The following is a 22,548-nucleotide window of genomic DNA, read 5'->3' as shown; positions in this document are numbered from 1 at the left end:
TGAAAGTGTTTGAAATAAATAAGAAATACAAGAAAAAAAAAATACTACAACAACAAATATTCCTAGTTAGTGTGTCTGCCTTCCATGCCAGAAACCTGAATTCGAAAACCACTCGGAATGAGAAGGAGATGCGGCGGTGAGGACCCGGAGAGAGGGGTTACATAATCCCATCCGGATAGGAATATATATATTTTTTTTCTTGTATTTCTTATTTATTTCAAACACTGTTGCATATAGTAAATAGAGCTAAATTGGTAAGACTGAAGGGATGGCAGGGTAGGCAGTGCTGGAGAAGCTAGTGTTTGACATCACTCACTGTCATTTTGTGACATTTAAAAGGTACAAAAGGGATACTCACGAAATCCTGTAGAGCGGTGAGGTCAGGCAGACAAAAAAGAAGAGAAGAAGACAGAGAGAAAGCTTAGATAACAACCATGTTTGAAGAAAGTGTGTGTGGTCATCATGTACTTGATGGCTCTCTGAGTCAGTTTGACAGTAAATGTCACTAAATGAATGAGTGTTTGTGGCGAGACACCTGTTATGCCATCTGTACTTGAGGTCAATATAGGCTTCAAACTTCAGTGTGAGTATGTGTGTAATGGAGTGAGTACTCACGCCTGCATGGTCGTTGTAGCAGTCTGAAAGCTGAACATGCTCTCTTTAGGGAACCAACTGTTATCTTCTGGTTAGAAACAGACATAAGGGATAACATTAGTATAGTTGAAATTATATATCAGAATATATGGATTGTGTCAAACTGAACAAACAAAAAGTACTTGGACACATAAGCCACACTCAGAAAAGTCCACCACCACCAATCTAATCAATAACACTGAAGTACCATGGCTGTACTGTATATGTGACTAAACTAAAAGCGTTTTATTCCCGTAGCTTAAACAATAGAGAATGGTAACGGTAAGGTCATGGGTTTGATTCCCAAGGAATGCATGAACTAATAGTCTGACTAGCCTCATGTTAACATGTATGAGCATAATCAATCAAGTATCATTGCTGTCCAACAACACTGGCTAAAATAAGAGCATTTTTTTCTATTCCTGTAGCTCAAGCAGTAGAGCATAGTGGTAACAACACCAAGGTCATGGGTTCAATTCCCAAAGTATGTATGAACTGATGATAATTGTATATCTTAAATACAATTGATACCAGATGCAATTGGGAAAAAAGTATCTGCCATATGCATTTCAGGACTTCATTTAATATCAGCAAGGCCTCACTAACTACAATCTTTGCTTGTTTTTGAATAAAAAAAAATCTGAATTAGTGATCAATATCATGCCAAAATGCTGTTGATTCAGCTTTAGATCTGAATCTGAAACATTCCATTAAGTGTAGTTTAAGTGTCCAATACTTTCTGGGCCAACTGTGTGAAGATCCACCAGCCACAACATACACACATGGTCCGCCCCACAGAGGGAGAGAGCACAAAAGAAACACACAGGAGAGAGGAGAGAGACACAGGAGAGTGGAAAAATACAGACCACGGCACATCGAACACATCGACGCCCCTGTTGTTGGCTGAACCCCACCCCTTCCCCTCGGCCAGAGCCTCTCTCTCTCTTTCTCTCCCCGTCGCTCTCCCCCTCTCACCTCGCTCCAGCCCAGTCATGCGGTCCACACTGCACATCCGCTCAAGTGGTGGCCGGCGCTGCTTGCCTGCCTCTCGGGTGCTGCTTTCCAGGTCAAGGGAGCCCTGACTACGCGAGGGAGCCCCGGGACAGGCCTCACACACCAGGCCGCAGTCCTTTCCCTCCCCCCAGCCTCGGATGTTGTGTGCGCTGACCGAGCTCTGCAGAGGCTGTGAAAGGTGGTGGTGATGGGGCACCCCGTGTTGATGGTGCGACGTTCCCCCACTGGAGATGTGCTGGTGGGGGTTTGTTCCACCATTTCCGCCACTGGTTCCACTTGCGCTGGTGTTGCTGTGATGGTGGTTGCCATGATATGGGTTGCTGTGTTGCTGGTTTCCAGATCTACTTCCGCTTCCACTTCCATGGTGGCGGTGGTGGTGCTGGGTAGGAGAAGACGAGTTGGAGGATGTAGAAAGCTGGGCAAGCGCTTGGGCATGACATGCCTCCTGCGCCCCTTTCAAGACCTCGAGCTCCAGGTTCTCCTTGCTTCCCCTGCTGGTTCCCAGCATGCCGCTCTCTCCGGTGATGGTGTAGACCCGAGCAGGCTGCAGGGAACACTCCACGCACTTCTGCTGGTCCTCCTCTGCTGAAAAGCTGCGCTCTAGGGACAGCCGGCTCTTGGAGGAAGCTGCCGGAGGTGGAGGTTCTAGAAGGCCCAGGGCAGGATTGATCAAGCTGGGGTCGCCCTGGTGGGTGCAGCTATGGAAGTTGTTGTTCTGAGTGCACAGGCTGTCTGGGGAGTCAGTGTCTTGGCCAACGAGGGTGTCAGACAGTAGGTGATCTTCAAATCAAACATTAGGACAGATGACAAAAGAAAGAGAGAGGACCAAGTGAGAAAAAGACAGAGAAAAAGACAGATGAGGTAACACACGCTACATTAAGAAATGGCACAGTTCTTCATGAAACATGAATGTGCCTGGAGTCTGAGAACATCACAGGCTCTAAGTGGACTGGAAAAAAGAAGAGCAGAAAGACAGAGGACTGGAAATAACTGACCTGATCCGTTGCAGTTCTCAGGATGGGTGTGAAGATACTCTCCAAATGCACGAGCTGCTCTGCAAAAAAAACACACACACATTTGTCATTGGCAGGCCCACATTGTAAATACAGTCATGGATGAAGGAGAGCGTTAGGCACGCATGCTGTGAAGTCACAAACAGATGACTTGGTTCTATTTATGAATCATTCAAAAAGACTCACAAACCAGTTTACAGGCTTGAATCAGTCTGACAAATATTTCATCAAATTAACTCATGAATCAGTCGGAGCAGTTACTGAATCAAATTTTTTTTTTCAGTGAACTATCCCTTTAAGGTTTCTGAAAAGTCATTTAGAATCATTACAGACTCATTGTTATAATGAAGATGTATAGATAAATAATATTTTTAATAATAATAATAAAAAAACATAATACAAAAGTACTCTCGGCTCAGATTTCATTTCACTATGTGAAATCCATTCTGTAAAATTCCACACATTTTCTCCTAAAATCAGCTCAGACATCAGGCTACAAAACCACAGAAGCATCACACAGTGTAATCCAGCAGTGCAACATCCAGCGACCCTGTCAGCAAATGATTGTATTTAACATTTACTGCAATCCTTTCATAACTAAAATCCTGTTTTAATGAATTAACCCCATCACAATTTCTCTTTTAAAAGAGAATGTCAGAGCATTCAAGAAAGCATTAATGCAAACTAATGCAAAAACGTAATGAAAAACTGATGACATGGCCCCCTTTAAATAACCATTTTCCCCACAAATGAACACGATAAAGCACTTCTTGATAGAATATATATAGTTCCTTATGTCATTACCTCTTCCTGCTTCCGGATCCGGCTGTCAGTTTCTCTCACTTCTTTTTCATTTTAAGAAATGACAGGCCCCAATGCGGACTACTCTTAGCCTCTTAATGTCACCTGCTAAGCTGACACCAGACTCGGGTATAAAGGGCTTTCACAGGGATATATGTAATGCTCTGCATGTGGCAGCTGTCTGCATCAGGAGGTTTGAAAGCCGGACTCCTCAAACTTAAGAATGTGGCTCATCTTCTGCAGTGTGAAGGCTATAATAGGGGCAGGCATGTGGAAATGCATGTGACTGTGAAAAAGAGGGCATATGGCAGAAAGAAAGGTTGGAAAACAAGAGTGGGGAGAGGAAGGGAGAAAGAGAGAGGAGGAGGATGAGGACGAGGAGAAGGAACAGAGACACACACACTGTGTAAATGTTATTGGTTGCTTTGAATTTCAGAGCCACCCACAGATTCAGATGTAGCGTTTTTATCTTTCCAGTCCAAGAGGAAGGAAGTGAGAGAACGATGGATTTGATAAGGGACAAACAAAGATATTAAGCATGTAGAAATATGGATGTGAATATATAAATTTATAATAATTAAATAACTACATATATAATAAAACAACTGTGAAACTTAACATGACTGTCAGGTGTCAGCATTTCTTTTACCATTTCTGATCACCATTTTTAGTTCTAAAGTCATAAAAAACTGCATGCATAATACATTTTTTTATAAATCATAACAAAATAATAGAAAAATAAGAATATACTAATAATAATATAATAAATGTAAAAAAATTAAGAAAAATGATTTAAAATTAGTCTAATTTCACTGCAGGTCATGTAATATCTAATAACATCTAATAATAATAATAATAATAATAATAATAATAATAATAATAATTATAATAAATATTAAAATTAGTATAGCATGCCATGCTGCAGGAAATGTCAACAATTATAATAAAATAATAATTTTTAAATAGGAATAATATATATATATATATATATATATATATATATATATATATATATATATATATATTATGTCAACTACAGTACAATAAAATAAATATGGTTAAAAATGAGTATACAATGTCTGCATGAGTTTCTCTCAAACATACCGAAAATTATCTTCATTAGAACATGATAACAGCTTTGATTGGTTTGAATGAAAGGCTCATGAATAACAGTGATGCAAATGATCAGCTCGATAACCTCAAGAGATGCTTAAAACCTCATTCATACTAAAGCATCAAAGTAAGCACTAATCTGAAACTTAATTCACAGGCAGCTATAAAGTGAGTGCGTCAGAGATGGAGAGAGCGAGAAAATGCATAAAAACTGCGAAACGAACGTCACAACGCTTCCCACAGGAGATATTTGTCACCACTGGCCCATCGAAAAACAGCAGGAATCAAAGAGACAGAAAGAGAAACACTAATTAGTTCAGGCCTGAGGGGGTTTCATCAGTAACAATCGATAACACCGACTGAGAATTGTGGGAAATGATTTAGTCAGTCAGAATAGACCATTAAGATTTGAATAAATAATGAAGCCAGTATAACCAAAGGGACTCTGGCGGGTCACATTTCATAAGCGCATATTGACGCCTCAATAATAAGCAAACAACAGCTTATTCTGTTCTGCATACGGTGGCTTTGGCACACACAACTGTGTAAATCTCCGGGTGAGTCACTGCTTTTCGGGAAGCTGATTCAATCTTGTAGGAGACATAATGGATGACTCCTTAATATGCTTTGCCTGAACCCGTTTCGCCACACAGACAAATATTTGCCGGCACCAACATATGCCTTACACCTTTAATGTATCTAATGAACATTTTCTACACAAAATATATGGCCACACATAATCACATCCATTCCCCACGCATGGAAAACCCACTCCGAGCTCAATATTGCAACCTCCTCCTCAGAAGCTGTCACACGCCCTGGGATCGTTCCACAGGAATCCCTGGTGGCTGGCTCGCAGTCGCCCTCAGCTTTCCTGACGTAATGTTCAACAACATGGCATTTTTGTGACAGGGCTGTAAATTATTCAACAAGCATCCTCCAATGCAATAGGGTTAATTGGAATGCCAGTTCAGTCTGAAGAGCCACATACTTGACCTGAAGAGCTGGGGAATGCAGTAAGCATTCATAGGTAGCTTACTACAAAGGGTGCATCCTAACTGATAAATGAGGATGACGCACCAAATTTAGATTGATTTGATGTTATTAAGTTGCTAAGCTAACAGGGTGATGCTTAATTGGGCATAAAAACATATTTTTATAATATATACTATCATCTATACTATTCATATATAAATAAATAAAATTTGAATATTGGATTGTTTCACTGACCTGTAAAATTTAAGTGAACATTTCCTTAGCGACATTAACACACACACACACACACACATATACGTGTGTATATATAATATATATATATATACAAATAAATACAAATACAAAAATAAATGTAAAATAAAATCTATCTGCTCTTGTGTGCAAAATTTTTACACTGCTTCGTTTTTTGTTAGCTCCTTTGATTAACATCAGCCAGACATCCCAAGCTGAGGGAATTATCTTATTAATAAAATATCAGAAGAAATACAGAAAGATAAGAAAGAAGGAAGGAAGGGGAGCGAAAGAGAGGGAGGTCAAGAAAATGGGTAATGATTAAAGCGAGAAAACTAAAAGAGGAGCCACTAGGTGAAAATGAAATAATTAATAATAAAAAGGAGTCAGCATGCTTCCAGAAAGTGACCGAAGATGAAGCAAGAAGAGGAAAAACTGGAAAAATGTAAATTTGTGTGTTTTGAGGCTGTGACTCCAGAGGGTCAGAGAAACAGATAAGATAGGTGGGGGGAAAAAAGAGCCGAGAGGAACATTAAACATGAAAATGGATGAAATACGGTCGAAGAAGATGCGAGAAACTAGTGGAATTCAATACAGAGTCATTTCCAGTCTGAGATACACAAACATTCTTTCCACCATTTATAATAAAACTAACACACACACAAAGTCTACATTTCTGTAACTGTGCACATTGTTGTTGTTGTGTGTAATTATTATTTTCAATGGCAATTTTTTTTTAATAGATACTCAATTTTGTCTTATGTTTTTTTTGTACTAATAGTCATTAATTTCTTCTATAAATAGAACCAATACACTCCTGTTTAAAAGTTTTTTTCAGTTTCTTTTCTTTTGAAATTAATTTTATTAATTAATACGAAATGTTACTCTAGCAGCAAGTCAGCATATTAGATTGATTACTAAAGAATCATGTGAAGAGCTGCTGAAAATTCAGCTTTGCCATCATAGCAATAAATTACATATTTAAACATATTAGAATGGAACACAGTGAATGAATGGATAATTTGCTCAATGTTATGTCATTTCAAATGTATTTTATCTATAAAATGATAATATGTGGCGTCCAAAAAACTCTGAACCCTTAAGTACTTTCATTGAACACCACAGAAGAAAGTAAGCCACAGAGGTTTGGGACAGCAGGGTCATTGCAAAAAAAAGTTCTCACTGCAAATGCTTTAGAGCTCTTTCTATCTCTTTGCTTTCAGCAGTGTTACTCAACAGAAGCAGCACATAAAAGCATGATACTCAACAGAAGCAGCACAAAAAAAAAATGAGCACAGTAGGAGGAGACGGAATCCATGACAGTGCATTCACACACATTCACACACACACACACACACACACACACACACACACACACACACACACACACACACACACAGCAGGCACTCATGCATGAAACATGCACACACTAGAAAATTCATACCTGAAGCCACTCTCAAATACAGAACTGTCATAATGCAGTACACCACTGTTGCTGTTTTTACACCAAATCAGTTTAAATTAATCACATGCCATTTACAGCATTTAACATAATTTATTAAGAGCTGAAAACATGAGCAAATATGGCAGATTTCAAATCAATCACACCAGCCAAGCATCTACCATTGAGATGAATGCTAATGTTAAAAGATAGAAAGGTCTCGTAATTAAAGGAATAGTTCAACCCGAAATAAAAATTTGCTAAAAAATGTATCACCTTTAGGCCATCCAGCATGTAGATGGGTTTGTTTCTTCACTGGAACAGATTTGGAGAAATTTTGCATTATGTCACTTGCTCCAGCAATGGATCCTCTGCAGTGAATGGGTGCCGTCAGAATAAGAGCCTAAACAGCTGATAAAACATCACAATAATCCACAAGTAATCCGTACAACTCCAATCTATCAATGAATCGCTTCTGCAAGTTTGTAAGAAATGAATCCATCAAGACATTTCTTGTCCTGTATCTGTAATGTTGTTTTCTTCAGTGAAAAAGTCATTTAATCTGAATCAGGAGAAAAATACGCACAGATCAAGCACTGGTTACAAGTTAAAACAGTCCAAACTGTGGATTGGTGGATTTTGATGTGAGAGGACAACAGGGGATGGACTTTCACTGGAAGAAATGTTAAGGACTGGTATTTTGACCAGAAGTGACAGTTTAAGGATAATACGCCTTGGATGATGGATTTGTTTCTTACAAACACACAGCTTTTCACTTCACAATATGTTAATTGATGGACTGGAGTCGTATGTATTACTTGTGGATTACTGTCATGTTTTCGTCAGCTGTTTGGACTTTAATTCTGACGGCACCCATTCACTTCCTGGAATTGAACTGCTGGTTTCGTCTGGCCAGAGGAGAACTGGCCCCACTACTGAGCCTGGTTTCTCCCAAGGTTTTTTCTCCTTTCTGCCACAGATGGAGATTTGGTTCCTTGCCGCTGTCACCTCTGGCGTGCTTAGTTGGGGACACTTAATTTCCAGCGATATTGTCAGAAAGACCACCCGGAACGGAAATTAATTCCAGCTGATGGTCTTTCTGACATATATCATAGACTCAATTGCACAGATACTATTTAAACTGAACTGAGCTGGATGATGACATCACTGAATGCAATGATGAACTGCCTTTTTGCATTATTGACATACTATTTTCCTATTTAATGCTGTTCAGTTGCTTTGTCTCAATCAGAATTCTTAAAAGCGCTATATAAATAAAGGTGACTTGACTTGACTGCAGAGGATCCTTCGGTGAGCAAGTGATGTAATGCAAAATGTATCCATATCTGTTCTGATGAAGAAGCAAACTCTTCTACATCTTGAATGGCCTTAGGGTGAGTACATTTTCGGAAAATGTTTGGATAAACTATTCCTTTACAGTAAATCCGAAATGATTTAGGTAAACTTGATGGTCTAGACTGCAACGTCTTCTTTTTAAGACACTTCACCATTCATGCACTTCACTGGCACTTTTCCCAGAGATCTTTATGCATTTAATTCAGGCAGATCCTTGAGGACAATTATAAGGTGAGTGGATAACATGAATTGAATATGAGCCCGGGGACCACTAACAGTCAAGCATTTCTGATCCTTCGGACACATTTTCCTCTGATATATTCGGAGCTAGTAAAAACTGCAGCACAGCTAATGGCATGTTCTTGTAGTGTGTGTTTGCACAGCATATGGGACCTGCGCTTCAGCACAGACCACAGATTAAAATGTCACCCTCCTCCCTCTTCCATGGTTTGAGAGCCAGGCTTAATGATGCCTGGAACCCTCCTTCGCCCTGAGCGTACACTATCTTCAACTCTCACTCGACCCTTTTCTCTCTCTCTTGCATAACAGCAGAGACAACAATGTCAAAGGCGTAATCACAGAGCGTCAGAGTCATCCTGAGATCTGCATTATCTCAAACGGTCAGACTAATTACAGGACACAATCTCATCTCTGCTACCAGACAATAAATAGAGCAGGAAGTGAAGGGACGGGGAGATGCAGCATGTTCCGACAGACTTCATATATAAGTATGTAATGTAGAGTCTCTTCACAGAGATGTATAATTAATAATGTTAAAACTTTAAGGCAGACAATTACCGTAAGCGGTTTTGCATAGTGAGAGGTATCATCTAGGATTTGTTCTTTAAACATTTGGATAAAATAGGATTTGTCAAGTCTTACCTATACTGAAAAAGTTCACCCAAAAAGAAAAATTCTGTCATTATTTACTTCTGTAGCCTCTTGTTGTTCCAAATCTGTTCCTGTGGAACTCAGCATGAGAAATTTTGGAATTATTTATTTATTTTTTATTTTTTATTTCAGTCCCGTCCTTACAGAAAACTATCAAATGGTTTTAGAATACTTAAAATATAGAGGTCAAAAACAGAGGTCAATCAATATGATTTCTAAAAAAAAAAATAATAATAATAATAAGAAATGTTTCTTGAGCACCGAATCAGCATATAAGAATGTTTTCTGAAGGATAATGTGACACTGAACTCTGGAGATTAAAAATCAGCTTTTCAATCACAGGAGTAACATTTTAAAATATAGTTAAAATATAGTTTAAAATATAGTTATATATATATATATATAGTTATATATAGTTATATATATATATATATATATATATATATATATATATATATATATATATATATATATATATATATGTATATATATATATATATATATGTATATATATATATATATATATAATTATATTTCACATTATTGCTGTTTTACTGTATTTTGATCAGATAAATGCAGCCTTGGAGATCTAAAGAAACTTATTTCAAAACATTAGAAAATATCTCACTGACCCCCTAGCATTTGAATTACATTATTTGTTCCAAAATGATTTGAAATAAACAAAGAAAACTTATTTTATCAACATCTAATCAATAAAAAAATTACAGTTTATCATTCATTCATAATGTTGTTAATAGAAATTAATATAAACTATGCTGTTAATTGTCCAAGTGGATATGGTTATTGACTGATGCTAATATTGTCTGATATATCAGTTTATCAGTAATATGAAATACATTTGGAACTTGATTGTAATAAACTGTCATATTAATAATTCAAACGCATGCAGACCAGCTTTACCAGCTATGATGGGTATAGCCAAAATCAACATGTCTACAATGTACATTATAGACTGCAATTTGTTCATTGAAGATGGCCACCAGCTGATCTAATTTAGCTGGTGTTTCAGCAGTGTTATTAAATGGCCTCTGTGGACTGTGCCAAAAAAAGACCCAAAGCTATATATAAAAAATCTTAAATACCCTGTTTTGATATATAATATGAAAATACAAGCTATTTATAATATGTTACAAGGAGGTTGACTTGGAAGGTTGCAGCTCTAGATCCTTTCTGGGAATCTATGAGCATATCTGAAATGCCAGCATTTGGCAGATTAATCCACGGTCCATAGATCAATGAGTCCGATCTCATCAGTCTACAGGGAATAAAAACACACTGAAAAGAGCCTCACTTTCCACTCGATTGCTCAGACTAGGCTTAAAGAAAAACAGTCTCTTCAGAGACTGCAGGCGTAAGAGAATATTTGGGATGCTTCCTTAAAAGGTCCCATATAGGTCAATGGATTTCTGTGTCTGTTTTAAGTGCCAGAGTTAGAGATTACACTGCACAAACTCTTCAGCTGACAGCAGCCTTAAGGCTCTCAAAGAGGTTGAGTAAAGAATTTCTCATGTTTCCAGCAAAAAATAAATAAATAAACCTTCCTAATTTCAATTTTGGCTCGGGGTCTCTCCATTATAATGGAAAAGAAAGTCATTTTAAAAATCACCTCAAAAGCGTTAAAAAATCATTAAGATAAAATACATATAAAAATAGGCAAAACTTTGTAAGATAATAAGACTTGTTTTCAGGTAATACCTTAAATTAAACTTGCTTTTTCCTACCCACTGGCAAATAATCTGTTCCTGTTTTAAGCATAATAAACCTCAATAGTTTAGTTTTGTATATTTATGCTTAAAGAACAATAGAGTAATAAATGCAATTAAAAAAATATTCTAAAAAAAAAAAGTTTTTACTTCTTATATGTTTTTTTTTTTTAAGTAAAATAACTTATAATACGGCTGTTTTGAGAAGTTTTCACACCACACAAAACACTCATAACCTCAAAATAGCGTGATATCTCACTGAACGCTCAGCCAGTACACAACATTCAGTTGTGATTATAAGAATCTTATCCCTTATTAACATCTTCTTTTAATTCTGCTATGCCTATTTTCTATTCTGATATTAAGGATACACACTATAAACAGTACAGCAAAAGAATAACAAATGGATCTCTGAATTTTCCGGAACATTTAAACCTTACAAATTCACACCTTAACTAAAACCCAAAGGATTCACAAAATAGAAATATGCATGTATCTATAGAGATGAGACGGCGTGATAGCATAGCCGGTGACTCAGCCTCTCAGCTCATAAATCAGTGGATGAGCATCAAGTGGAACAATGCAGATCGCTCATGATTAGCATACAAACACTGTACAGACCAGGCTCTCCATGCTGACCCAGTGGCCCTGAAAGCATTCAGCCTAAAAATGACTCAGAAACACATACACAAAAAAGAAAGACCAACAGGAAGAACCCAAGTCATATGAAGTGATTCTTAGAAGAAAATAATATGTATTGCTACAGAGCTAGGACCAATAGTTATTTATATATAAACAATGCTGAAAGCTAAAAGGGACAGTTCACCCAAAAGTGAAAAGTGTGTCATGAATTAATGTCCATTCAGTGAAAGTCAAAGTTGTTTGGATCCTATAACATTCTTCAAAATATCTCCTTTTGTGGAAGATAGAAACACAATGCAGATTTGGAACAAGGTTATTATAATTAAATACAACAAACTAAAATCATAAGAAAAATATTTTATCACCTGAGATAAAATTATATATATATATATATATATATATATATATATATATATATATATATATATATATATATATATATATATATATATATATATGTATGTAAATATATATATGTAAATAACCCACTCGGGGGTTCAAACCTGCAATCTTTAGTTACCAGCTCAGAAGGGTTATTCAGAGAAAACTACTACAAATGCATGATGTGGCCAAGCTGAGAAGAATTTAAAAGTAGAACAGGCTGTTCTGTAGTGTGTCGGAGTGGGCCTGGGTACCACTGATCCTGTGTGTATTCATAGAACATGGTCCACCTACAGATTTCACTTCTGAACAGCTCAATGATCATGACACAGTGTCTGAAGGAGAGGAGATTACCAGAGACCGCCTTCACAAGGTGCAACAGTCCCCCGGACAATGCTGAATCCAGGGGGTGAAAGGAAGGTTCAATAGCAAGTGAGCACAAAGAGTACACGTTATTCTAATCTGTGTTGAGAAAGACTAGCTTTTGACATAAAAGCCATTTCTTTGACAGTCAACTAATCACAATATGACAATGATTTCAATTCAGCTTTGGCTGACAATTATTCAACACCTCTTTCTTTGCTCAAAATCACTATAATTTACAAGCTATAATAACAGTAACAACTGCCACAGGCCAGTGACTAATTCCTTTGCAAATGAGCAGTTTCCTCCTTCAGGGCATGTCCACATCTGAAGTCTGAATACTGTCTGATTACTCCAATGCTTTCATTTCAATTCAAGGTATTTTAGAGGCTCTTTTGTTTGTGTTGATAGAGATGGAGCAGCGATTCCCTTTTTGACTCCAAGATTTGAAGGCCAACAGAATATTTGCAATATTTCCAACAAAGCTGCCCATTATTTATTCAGAGTTAATATGCTACAATAATAATTAAATAATTTTAGATACATAAAAATGGTAAAACTCCAGATCAAGAGATTCATGGTACTTCAAAATAAAATAAAATAAAAAATTATAATAAGGAATATGATGTCAGCTAAAATTGTGATTTTTTTGCAGTTTAAGTTTGTATAATTTTAAGTCATCTTTCAGCCCCCTTAAACAGTAAGTGTACGGACACCCGTGGGTCCCGGTTCCCAATTGAGAACTACAGCCCTACAGCTAATCTACAAAAACTTTCATTAATTAACTGGTCATGATTAATCAAAAAGGTTCATATGTTCAGCATACAGTATGTAAATTCCTCATGCATTTACATTAATATCGCTAATATTGCATAACTCTAAACTATGTATGAGAGTGTCTTATGCTGTTAACATGTTGTATCTATTAAGGATTCTGTTTATCGTTACATCGGTCATTTCTACTCAGCATGCAAAGCCGTTTGCACTGATATACCTGCCCTGCATACTGAACAGCTCAGGCTTATGACACACACATAAATGCACCGAGGTAAAGGAATGCCATCCCATTCATCACTTCAATCCGTGCCTGAATGCTTTACACCTACTGCTGGATTTAGACAGGGTCATTTCAATGACCTCTATCTACGAGAATTGACAGCTGCAAATTTTTCTGTTCAAATGTAACAATCAAAATCCATTCGGCTTGTAAACAGGAATGATGCAATGACTCACAGCATCGCTGAGGAACCTGGCCCAGATGTTAGGGTGAGAAGGTGAACCTCTTGCCATCTTATAAATGATGTCAGAAGTGACACACATGAGAGCTAAACAGACACTAGTTATGTAATAACAGGTCTGTATAGTCAAAACTAGCAATCAATATGAACTTTTGATAAATAATAATGAAATCAAGCTACTATTATGTTGTCTTAGAAAGACGTGTTGATTGATCGCCTGTGGTGGCTGAATCATACTCTTGGTTACAAGACTGCCGGTCTGTTTGCCAATGATAATATAATTCACTGTGACAGAAAAACCAGGGCCAGCACGATTTTAGGCTGGTAGCTGGCCTTTAGCTGGTCCAACATGGTCTAAGCTGATCGTTATTATTGGCGAGAATATATTAGACCAGCAAACCAGCTTAAGGTGGTCAAGATGGCTTAAAGAAGACAGAAGATTTAGATGGATTTTACAACAGCATTCTCACACCTACGTTAAATTTCCGTTTATGAAATCTGCAGTTTACTGAGAGACCTCTGTGTTTTTTTCTATTCTCAAGTGTATCAAAATTAATGAAAGTATATAATAAGAAAATTGTGGGACCCTTTATATTAAGTATATTTCCCCAAAAAATTATATGATATAGCCTACTTTCCTTTGCTGAATATAAAAAGAAATTCTGAAGAATGTTTTTGGTGACTGAACATGCAAAGGATGCAAAAGCACCGTAATAGTACAATAACCATATGATAAAATGAGCAATATTTAATTTGATATTCAATAATAATGTTCATTTCCACTGAGCTGATCATCATCATATGAACTTAAGAGTCATACAATGATTCACTGGAAGATTCAACACACATGGCATTCCCAATTCTCTCATGTAGCCTACTCTGATCAAATATTTTCATTAAATCGCTTTCGTTCTGCGCCACACATTCTGTATCGTATGGCTCTCATAGACTTTTATGATACTTTTATAATGACATTTTTTATGAGACTTATCTTTATTTAACTATTTGCATATAAAAGAAACAGCTAGGCTACTTCAGATTTCCCCACCTCAAAATATATACAGTCATACAGGTCTGAAACAGCATGCGGGAAAGTAAATGACACAAATGTAATTTTGAGGAAAATCGTCATTTTAATGTGAATATCAATGTACGGAATTTTCTCATTCAGTAGATAAATGAAACAGTAACGATAACAAATACACTCGTGTTCGGGACGTCGGTCATAAATGCCGGTTTGCTCAGACAGATACCACGGGAGACCTTTCCTTTCTCTCATGAATGATAGTTGAGATCCCCACGCGCTGTTTTGTAATAACTTCAGCGGCAGCGCGCGCAGAGCTCTGAAGCCACACGTACGAATGCAGAAATGAGCAGAGCTGAAGGGCTTCATGCGGTGCAGAACCCAAACCGAGTTCAGATAAAAACAGACACTCACCTAACTTTGGCTGCCACCGAAGAAATCGCATCATTTCTCAGATTCTTCCTTTTGGACACTGCAGTTCCCATGCTGGCATGGAAACAACGCTTGCAAGAAAACAGCACATTCCAGATGTCAAAGCATTTGAGAAAATGCGTGGGGTAAAAAAAATGATGGAACACGTTGGTTTTTGGAATGCGGATCCTTCTTCGTTCACATGAAGGTCTGTTTATAGCATAACAGAAAATTCTGGAGGAGATGCGGGACAGAGGATGCTGCCGTCTCCTCTTGCTAGTGTCAACTAGTTAAAGAAAATACACACGCACGAGCAGGACCCTCCCCTCCTGGCTTTCTCTCTTCATTGAGACGAGAAAGATACGATGGCTTGAAGAGTGTTTATGGTGGTGGGAATGCGCGAGTTCAGACCGGAAACCCATTGGGACCATATATGCAGCGAGCACTCCTCCAATTCAACCCACTCTTAAAGCAAGTCCAGCCTAATGTCAGGTGAGCTGGAGCGACCGGAACACACGCGGAAATACCGCACTACTCATAACGTTACCAGAATCATAATGTCATTATAAGGGCATCACTATGTAGTTCAATAATGGTAAAATACTGTACATAAAGTTTATCTATCCATCTATACTCTGTCTATCCATCCATCCATCCATCAGTTTATACTGTACATATATTCTTTGTCTCTCCATCCATCCGTCCTACCATCCATCCATCCTCACTGTATATATATTCATCATTCATTCACCTGTCTATCTATACTATTCATCCATTTATCATTCATCATCCATCCATCTAGTTATGTCTATCCGTCCAACCAACCATCCAAGCTCTCTATCCATCCATCTATCTATCCGTCTCTCTATCTATATTCTATCCATCAATTTATCATCTTTCCATCCACACATCCATCCATAAGCCCATACTCTCCATCCTATCTACCCATCCATCCATCCATCCTCTCTACATCTATTTATCCAGTGAATAGTTGACAAATCTAAAAGAATGCATCAAGTGGTCATGGCTAAATTAATTGGAACAGCATTATTACAGGTAACTAATGACATTTGTCATTAGGGACATTGTGAATTGTTACAATAAATGGCCTCCTTTCAGCTCCTCCCTGAGTTGTGGTAGCCAGTCCCTAAAACTAGTCTTGCATAGCTTACTAGCAAAAACAAGACACGTCTTTAAGCTAGTGTGCACATTCAATAAGGGAGAGGACATCAGAATATCCTTGATACCTTAGACCCAATATCATCAGACCCGTTTCTGCACCCTTCCCAGTCTTTAAACTCGATTGGCAGTCAACAAACTGTGCCAAACAGCTAGTGCATACTCTAACACATGGCATGCATAATTTGCTAGGTCACTCCACTCAATCCACTCAAGCCTGATGCTCTCTGCTGCTTGGGTAAGCAGGGCTGCCATCTGTGTTTCAGGTTCAGACCAACGCACAGCACCCAGAGGTGTCCAGAAGTGCCATCGTGAGCTCCGAATGAGAGATTGATCCCAAACTCACTCAGAAACTCTACTGGAGAACAACTGCAGTTGGAGGAATGTGATGTCAGTGGGAATTCATCCAGCAGAACCATTCCAGCCAAATCTCCTTTCTGTCGTTTAGTGCACACCACCGTGGCCTTGTACACGGAAGCATAAGGGCCAACATGGGAAGGAGCTAATGTGACTTGTGGTCTTTTTAAAAAACGCAAGCCACGAGAACGATTTGCCTATAGCCATGTCCTCACAAGAAGGACGTAAACCATCCACAAAAGCTGCTTCAACATGGGCATGGTCCAAATACTGAGTACAGCGTTTGTGCCTGCCAGAGTGTACAATGTACAAATTGCAACCAGAAGTACACAAATGGAAAAGCATGTTGTAAACACACAAATCCATTTGTGAAGCTCTTTTAGAGAAATGCATCTTTTAAAAGGAAATTTGCTCTCATATATCACCGTCGTTGAAGCACCCTCAGGTACTTTCACTACACTTATCTGTGTACGGGCAAGAGAGAAACCACTGCTTGTGCCATAGATCCACTGATGAGCGGATTGAAAGGTGAATGCAGTGCTGCATCTCCCATTGAGGAGAATATTAAAGTACTTTTGGGATTTTATGAGGCCAACACCATTTTTTCAAATAAATAATCCGTGGGAGCCCTGGGCTGTGAGTGAGCATGGTGGGACTGCTGATGAAAGAAAGAAAAACAGAAATAAATGAATGACAAAATGCATTTTCCTTAACACAGTACTGAGACATGCAGCACTATGTACAGCATGTGCTGGCGATAAAGCCGATATAATTTGTTAATTATCCCCACACAGACTGCAGTGAATGTTCACATCATGCACAGCTAAGCGTTACAAATTAATTATTCAAAAAATGTATTAAAACCAACTCCCCACCTCTGCATAAGCTACTTATTTTCCAACTTAAAAAAAAAAAAATCTTGTTTACTACTGGCAACATTGTCTGAAGCCTGAAGTTTTAACAAGAAATGTCCTCTGGGAGGACAAATGTAAAATGAAAAAAATCATCACCTAATGTACAAACAAATGCACAACTTTGTGCTGTTGTGTCTTATCCGTTCAGGTGATGATGATGATGATGATGATGAAGAAATGGTAAAGCAATATGTTCTTCTGGGCATGATGCCCTCATCTGTGCTCTGGACAAAGTCTCCTCTCTCACACACACCTGGATCATTTCGATGGGGCACTGCTGTACCCATCACTCACTGTGTGTTCCAAAACAAATACCCTAACAAGGTCAGCCAAAACACTCATACTCCATTACTCCGCTGGCTCATTGTGTGCCAGAGCTCCTGCCAATGCTGCATCACATTTGTGTATCGACAGCTGCTAATAATGGCATGTGAAATCTCATAAATTCCCACTGACACCAGCAAGGAGAGCTATCCTTAAAAACTCTTGTGATAATTGCAACAGAGAGACCCTTATCTTCATCACTTTGCATAATTTGAAACTTAATTTGAATAATGCAGTAATTGGTAATCATGTAGGTAAAACAAGCAAATGATCTCATTTAATTTGGCACAGCGTCTGTTTACGCAAATGTCTAGGAGAAACATGAATATATCTGAGGAATTATTTGAGACTTTAAGGAATTTTTATGTTAAATTAACTTACTTATATGCTTGACATATCCTGCATTAGTTTAAAAGTAAAAGTCTGCATGCAGTATTGCATCTTGAAGGAATATTTAAAGGTTTAATACAATGTGGCATAATGTTGATTACCATATTAATGCATCTCTTGCAGTGTGGCACTTACAAAGTGATTAAAATTAAATTAAAAAGTGATTAAATCATTCAATTTGAATAGTGTAGCTAGAAGATGTCAACAATGTTAACATTACTGTACTTTACTGTGAAAAAATTGCTTACAAACCTTTTCTGTTACAAGATTTTTTTATATTTGTTGCTATGACAATGTAATGCCTAAACCTTAAAAACAGCTATACTTTACTTAATTAACAAATGTATGTGGGAGACATTTACATTTATATATTTAGAGAAAAATTAAGTCAAGTGTGGCTAAGCAATGTAGGTCAACTTACATTGCTTTGGACTCATCATTTCACTCAGCCCTGCCAATAATGAAAAGGCAATGATGCAAAAGTAATTATTTTTTAACAAATCCATTTACAGTAAAGTAGGTGATTTTTTGCTACAGGAAAAGTCAGACGTATCATCCACCAGATGACACTACTGTGAGGAGGCAGCAGTGTTGATTTGTAGAAACCCAGGATGTACTACACATCATTAAACAGATAATTACAGCGTAGATCCCCAGATAACTTTTGAGTCATATGCACACACCCCCAGACTCTGCACATCTCCTCTGAAACCTGTCACTACGGACCATCCTTAGTCACAAAGGTATGATGACAACAGAAGGACCACAAATTGTAACAACATAACCCTGTGGCTTTGCAAACATTTTAATGGACAATTATAATACTGTTGCTATTTAAGGCTTAGAGTAGTTCACTTCTTGTTATTTATAATCTCATTAAAAGTAACAGTTCAACCCCAAATATTTTTTTTTTAATCATTACCTAATGTTGTTACATTGCATTATTTTTCTAATCCATGAAACACAAAGGTCGGGTATAATGTCTGAACTGATCTTGTACTAATGAGTACTGTTCAATTTATAGAAGAGCCAAAAAAAAAAAAAAAAAAGTTCAATGTAAGATATTCACTAAAAATGGCCTCTGCTACAGCTGTGAAATCTCATTGGCTTGCTAAAGCAATACTAATTATTTTTAACCTGGCAGATTATAAAGCAGGTGAAAAAATCCCATAGATTCACAGAAAAAAAAAAAAATGTCTTCAGCATTAATATGATAAGAGACTTGGCTAGCAACTAGCAACCACATAGCATTGGCCAACCATCCAGAACAGCCCATCTTAACATGGACCAGCAATCACTTCATTTTGCTAAGAAAATGGAAAAAAAAGATGATTTGCAAGCTTTCTTTTTCAAGCATTGTAAACGGGTAAACATTTAGCTTGCTATACATAATACCTCCATGCCCTTTTGCTAAGTAGCAAACTGCATGAAGAACAAAAACAAAGAACTTTCAGACAGCAGTACAAAATCTACTTCAGAGAAGGTCAAACGCTCACATTTATTAAAGTCCACCAGGCTAATTTAGACTGACAAATGGACAAAGCAAAGACGCAAATGCAAACATACACCTGCACAACAGCCCCATCTAGTCAATATCATCAGGATTCTTACTACACTTATGGGGATTTTTACTACAGGTCAGCACAGTTAAATGACAACCAAATTGCCACTCTCATTTTCCATGTTCAGAGGGTGCGAATAAGACTTCTCTGTTGGCATTTATTTGTTTCTCCTTTCTTTAGGAAAACACATACAGTAGCCCCAAAAAGTGTTTGGACAGTACAGTATGAATGCATATGTACAGTATAATATCTCAGGAAAGTGATGTTAGCAGCCTAACTAAAATAAAAACTCACAGGATTTGTTTTCAGATACATTATGGTTTTGTATCTTGTATGTTATGCAATGGCATCCAAAAAAAAAAAAGAGAGACATAAGTTTCCTAATACTTAATGGCACTAGGTCTACAAGAACATCAATCTGATGCTGAACTTGGTCTATAACTGAGACTATGTGCCCTGATCTCACTCATCTTGATTGATATTTTCAAATAATGAAAATGAGTCAATCAATCTTTCTTTTTTAATTTCTAAATGAGTAGACCTGGACACAAAGCTTTTCACAGGCTCTTAAGCAATTTGTTTGAGACATTAAAGTGCTGTCACTCTTAGGTCAAAGTCTAACAAATTTACACTAGGGATAGGCATGAGAAGTGACAGCAATGATCAATCACAACTGCATGACTTTTAAAGATTTCACGCCAAATGTATCTTCAACTAGGCTATATATAAACATGGCAAAAAGTGCCTTGATTTTTGTGATTAGTTATAGTATCAGTACCCTGAAGATTCGTCAGACAGCAATTTACCTAAACACTGGCCATGATACAAATGCCACCCACAATCATCATAGACCCATAGTGAAAGTGACGTGACATGCAGCCAAGTATGGTGACCCATACTTCGTGCTCTGCATTTAACCGATCCAAGGCACGCACACGCACCCAGAGCAGTGGGCAGCCATTTATGCTACAGCGCCCGGGGAGCCGTTTTGGGGTTCAGTGCCTTGCTCAAGGGCACTTAAGTTGTGGTATTGCCGTCCCGAGACTCAACCCACAACCTTAGGGTTAAGAGTCATACCCTCTAACCACTAGGCCACGACTTCCCCATAATCCCCATAGTCTTTCCAAGCCTACAAATTGTGGCAAAGACTGTTGTGTAATAGTTCGTTGTGAAGTTAGATGCAGTGAACTAGTGCAGCGTCTGCAAAAGGATGCATCAAAGGCACATAGTGCACTCTTCTGAATAGTAAAATGAAAGAATGCGACACCCAGCAGTCTTGTGAACTGAGAAATGGGTACAAGACTGCAACCTTCACGACAGCAATCAGCGCTTGCCTTTGACAATGCTCTCTTCCTTTTTCAAAATTAATGTCTGCATTCTTCTTTCCAAAACAGGATTCAACTAAATGTAACAGAATACGGCCTTAAAACTTGAGACAACTCATTTTGAACTATTTTTAACTTCACATGCCATCAAATATGGCACGTATGGCATGAAAAGATGCCAAAAAACCCCACCAGAGTAGACAAAATGGCTAAACACTCACTCAGTACTTACAACATCTACTCCCATCATGCTAAAGCCCCGATGGTCAAACATTACTGAACCTCTCCGGTATGTGTTAATCTCCACAAGTTTCTGAGGCTCACTGCCTCTTCCGAACAACTCCAGCAATGTCATCAGTGCTGCAGCATCGGGACAGGCACCATTAGTGCCTGCCGGATTATCCTGCCAGAGAGAGGGAGCCCTCGCACCGTACGTGAGTCTCATGTCTATCAGCTCCTTGGTTCACCTTGGAACATACCGCTGTAGCTAAACACTATAGCAGGATGACGAACAGTGCCATGATTTGTGTATGATTCACGTGTGAATATTCTCACTAGCTGCCGCCTGTATCTCACCCTGACATGAGGCTCTAGGAGAATGATGCATGTTGCAGGGAGATTATTGCTTTACACTCTCTCACCCCTGCCTGCTGTTGGCTGTGACCACGTGGCCTGATTCCTGCCATGGAGGGAGAGAGGGAGGGAGGAACAGCTGGGAGGGAGAGAGGGAAACCTAGAACAGAGGTAGGGAGAGGTAGATGCATGAAGGTATGTGGAGACAGATGGAGACGGAAACAGGCAAGGTGCTCAATACTAATGTACACATATTGTAATTGTGTACAGTTTTATGAATTATGCATTCTCTGGTGTAATAAGTATATGAAAATCCAGTTAAACAATAATGGGACTACTCACCAATTGTCTCAACTTCATAAATACTGCAGGCAAAAGTAGCGAGAGCTTTCGAAGGTTACAGGCACACTTCACATTAGGCACTTCAGATGAAGAACTAGTTGCTTGATTTTGACTAGGTCTGTGGCATCAAATCTTTGAACGATATTTAAACAGTTTAAGACAACAGCAAATAAACAGAATATCCCTGAACACAACTGTCTAATCTGCTAATTCTGATTTAACGGTTACCCAGAGCTGAATCATTGTCCAGACAAGCGGGATTAGTTCCTTAGGGCCTCAGACCAGTGGCTTCCAAAGCCTCAGGGCGCAG

The 22,548-nt window shown here is 38.1% G+C and overlaps 1 protein-coding gene across 1 annotated transcript; it reads right to left on the bottom strand.

Annotated features, from left to right (window-relative positions):
* Nucleotides 1-615: 615 nt before the first annotated feature.
* Nucleotides 616-15,759, bottom strand: LOC113073831 (NMDA receptor synaptonuclear signaling and neuronal migration factor-like; the record flags this gene model as incomplete). Its single annotated transcript, XM_026246580.1, has 4 exons — nt 15,276-15,759; nt 2,643-2,701; nt 1,609-2,427; nt 616-682 (listed from the first exon to the last, which is right to left on the bottom strand). Coding segments are annotated over exons 1-4 (1,016 nt in total), but the record flags the coding sequence as incomplete, so codon positions are not given.
* Nucleotides 15,760-22,548: the final 6,789 nt, after the last annotated feature.

The sequence above is a fragment of the Carassius auratus genome, unplaced genomic scaffold, assembly GCF_003368295.1.
Source record: "Carassius auratus strain Wakin unplaced genomic scaffold, ASM336829v1 scaf_tig00012942, whole genome shotgun sequence".
In the NCBI taxonomy this organism is placed as follows: Eukaryota; Metazoa; Chordata; class Actinopteri; order Cypriniformes; family Cyprinidae; genus Carassius; species Carassius auratus.
Note: the sequence above shows the minus strand (reverse complement) of the source record. Positions and strands in the feature narration are given on the sequence as shown.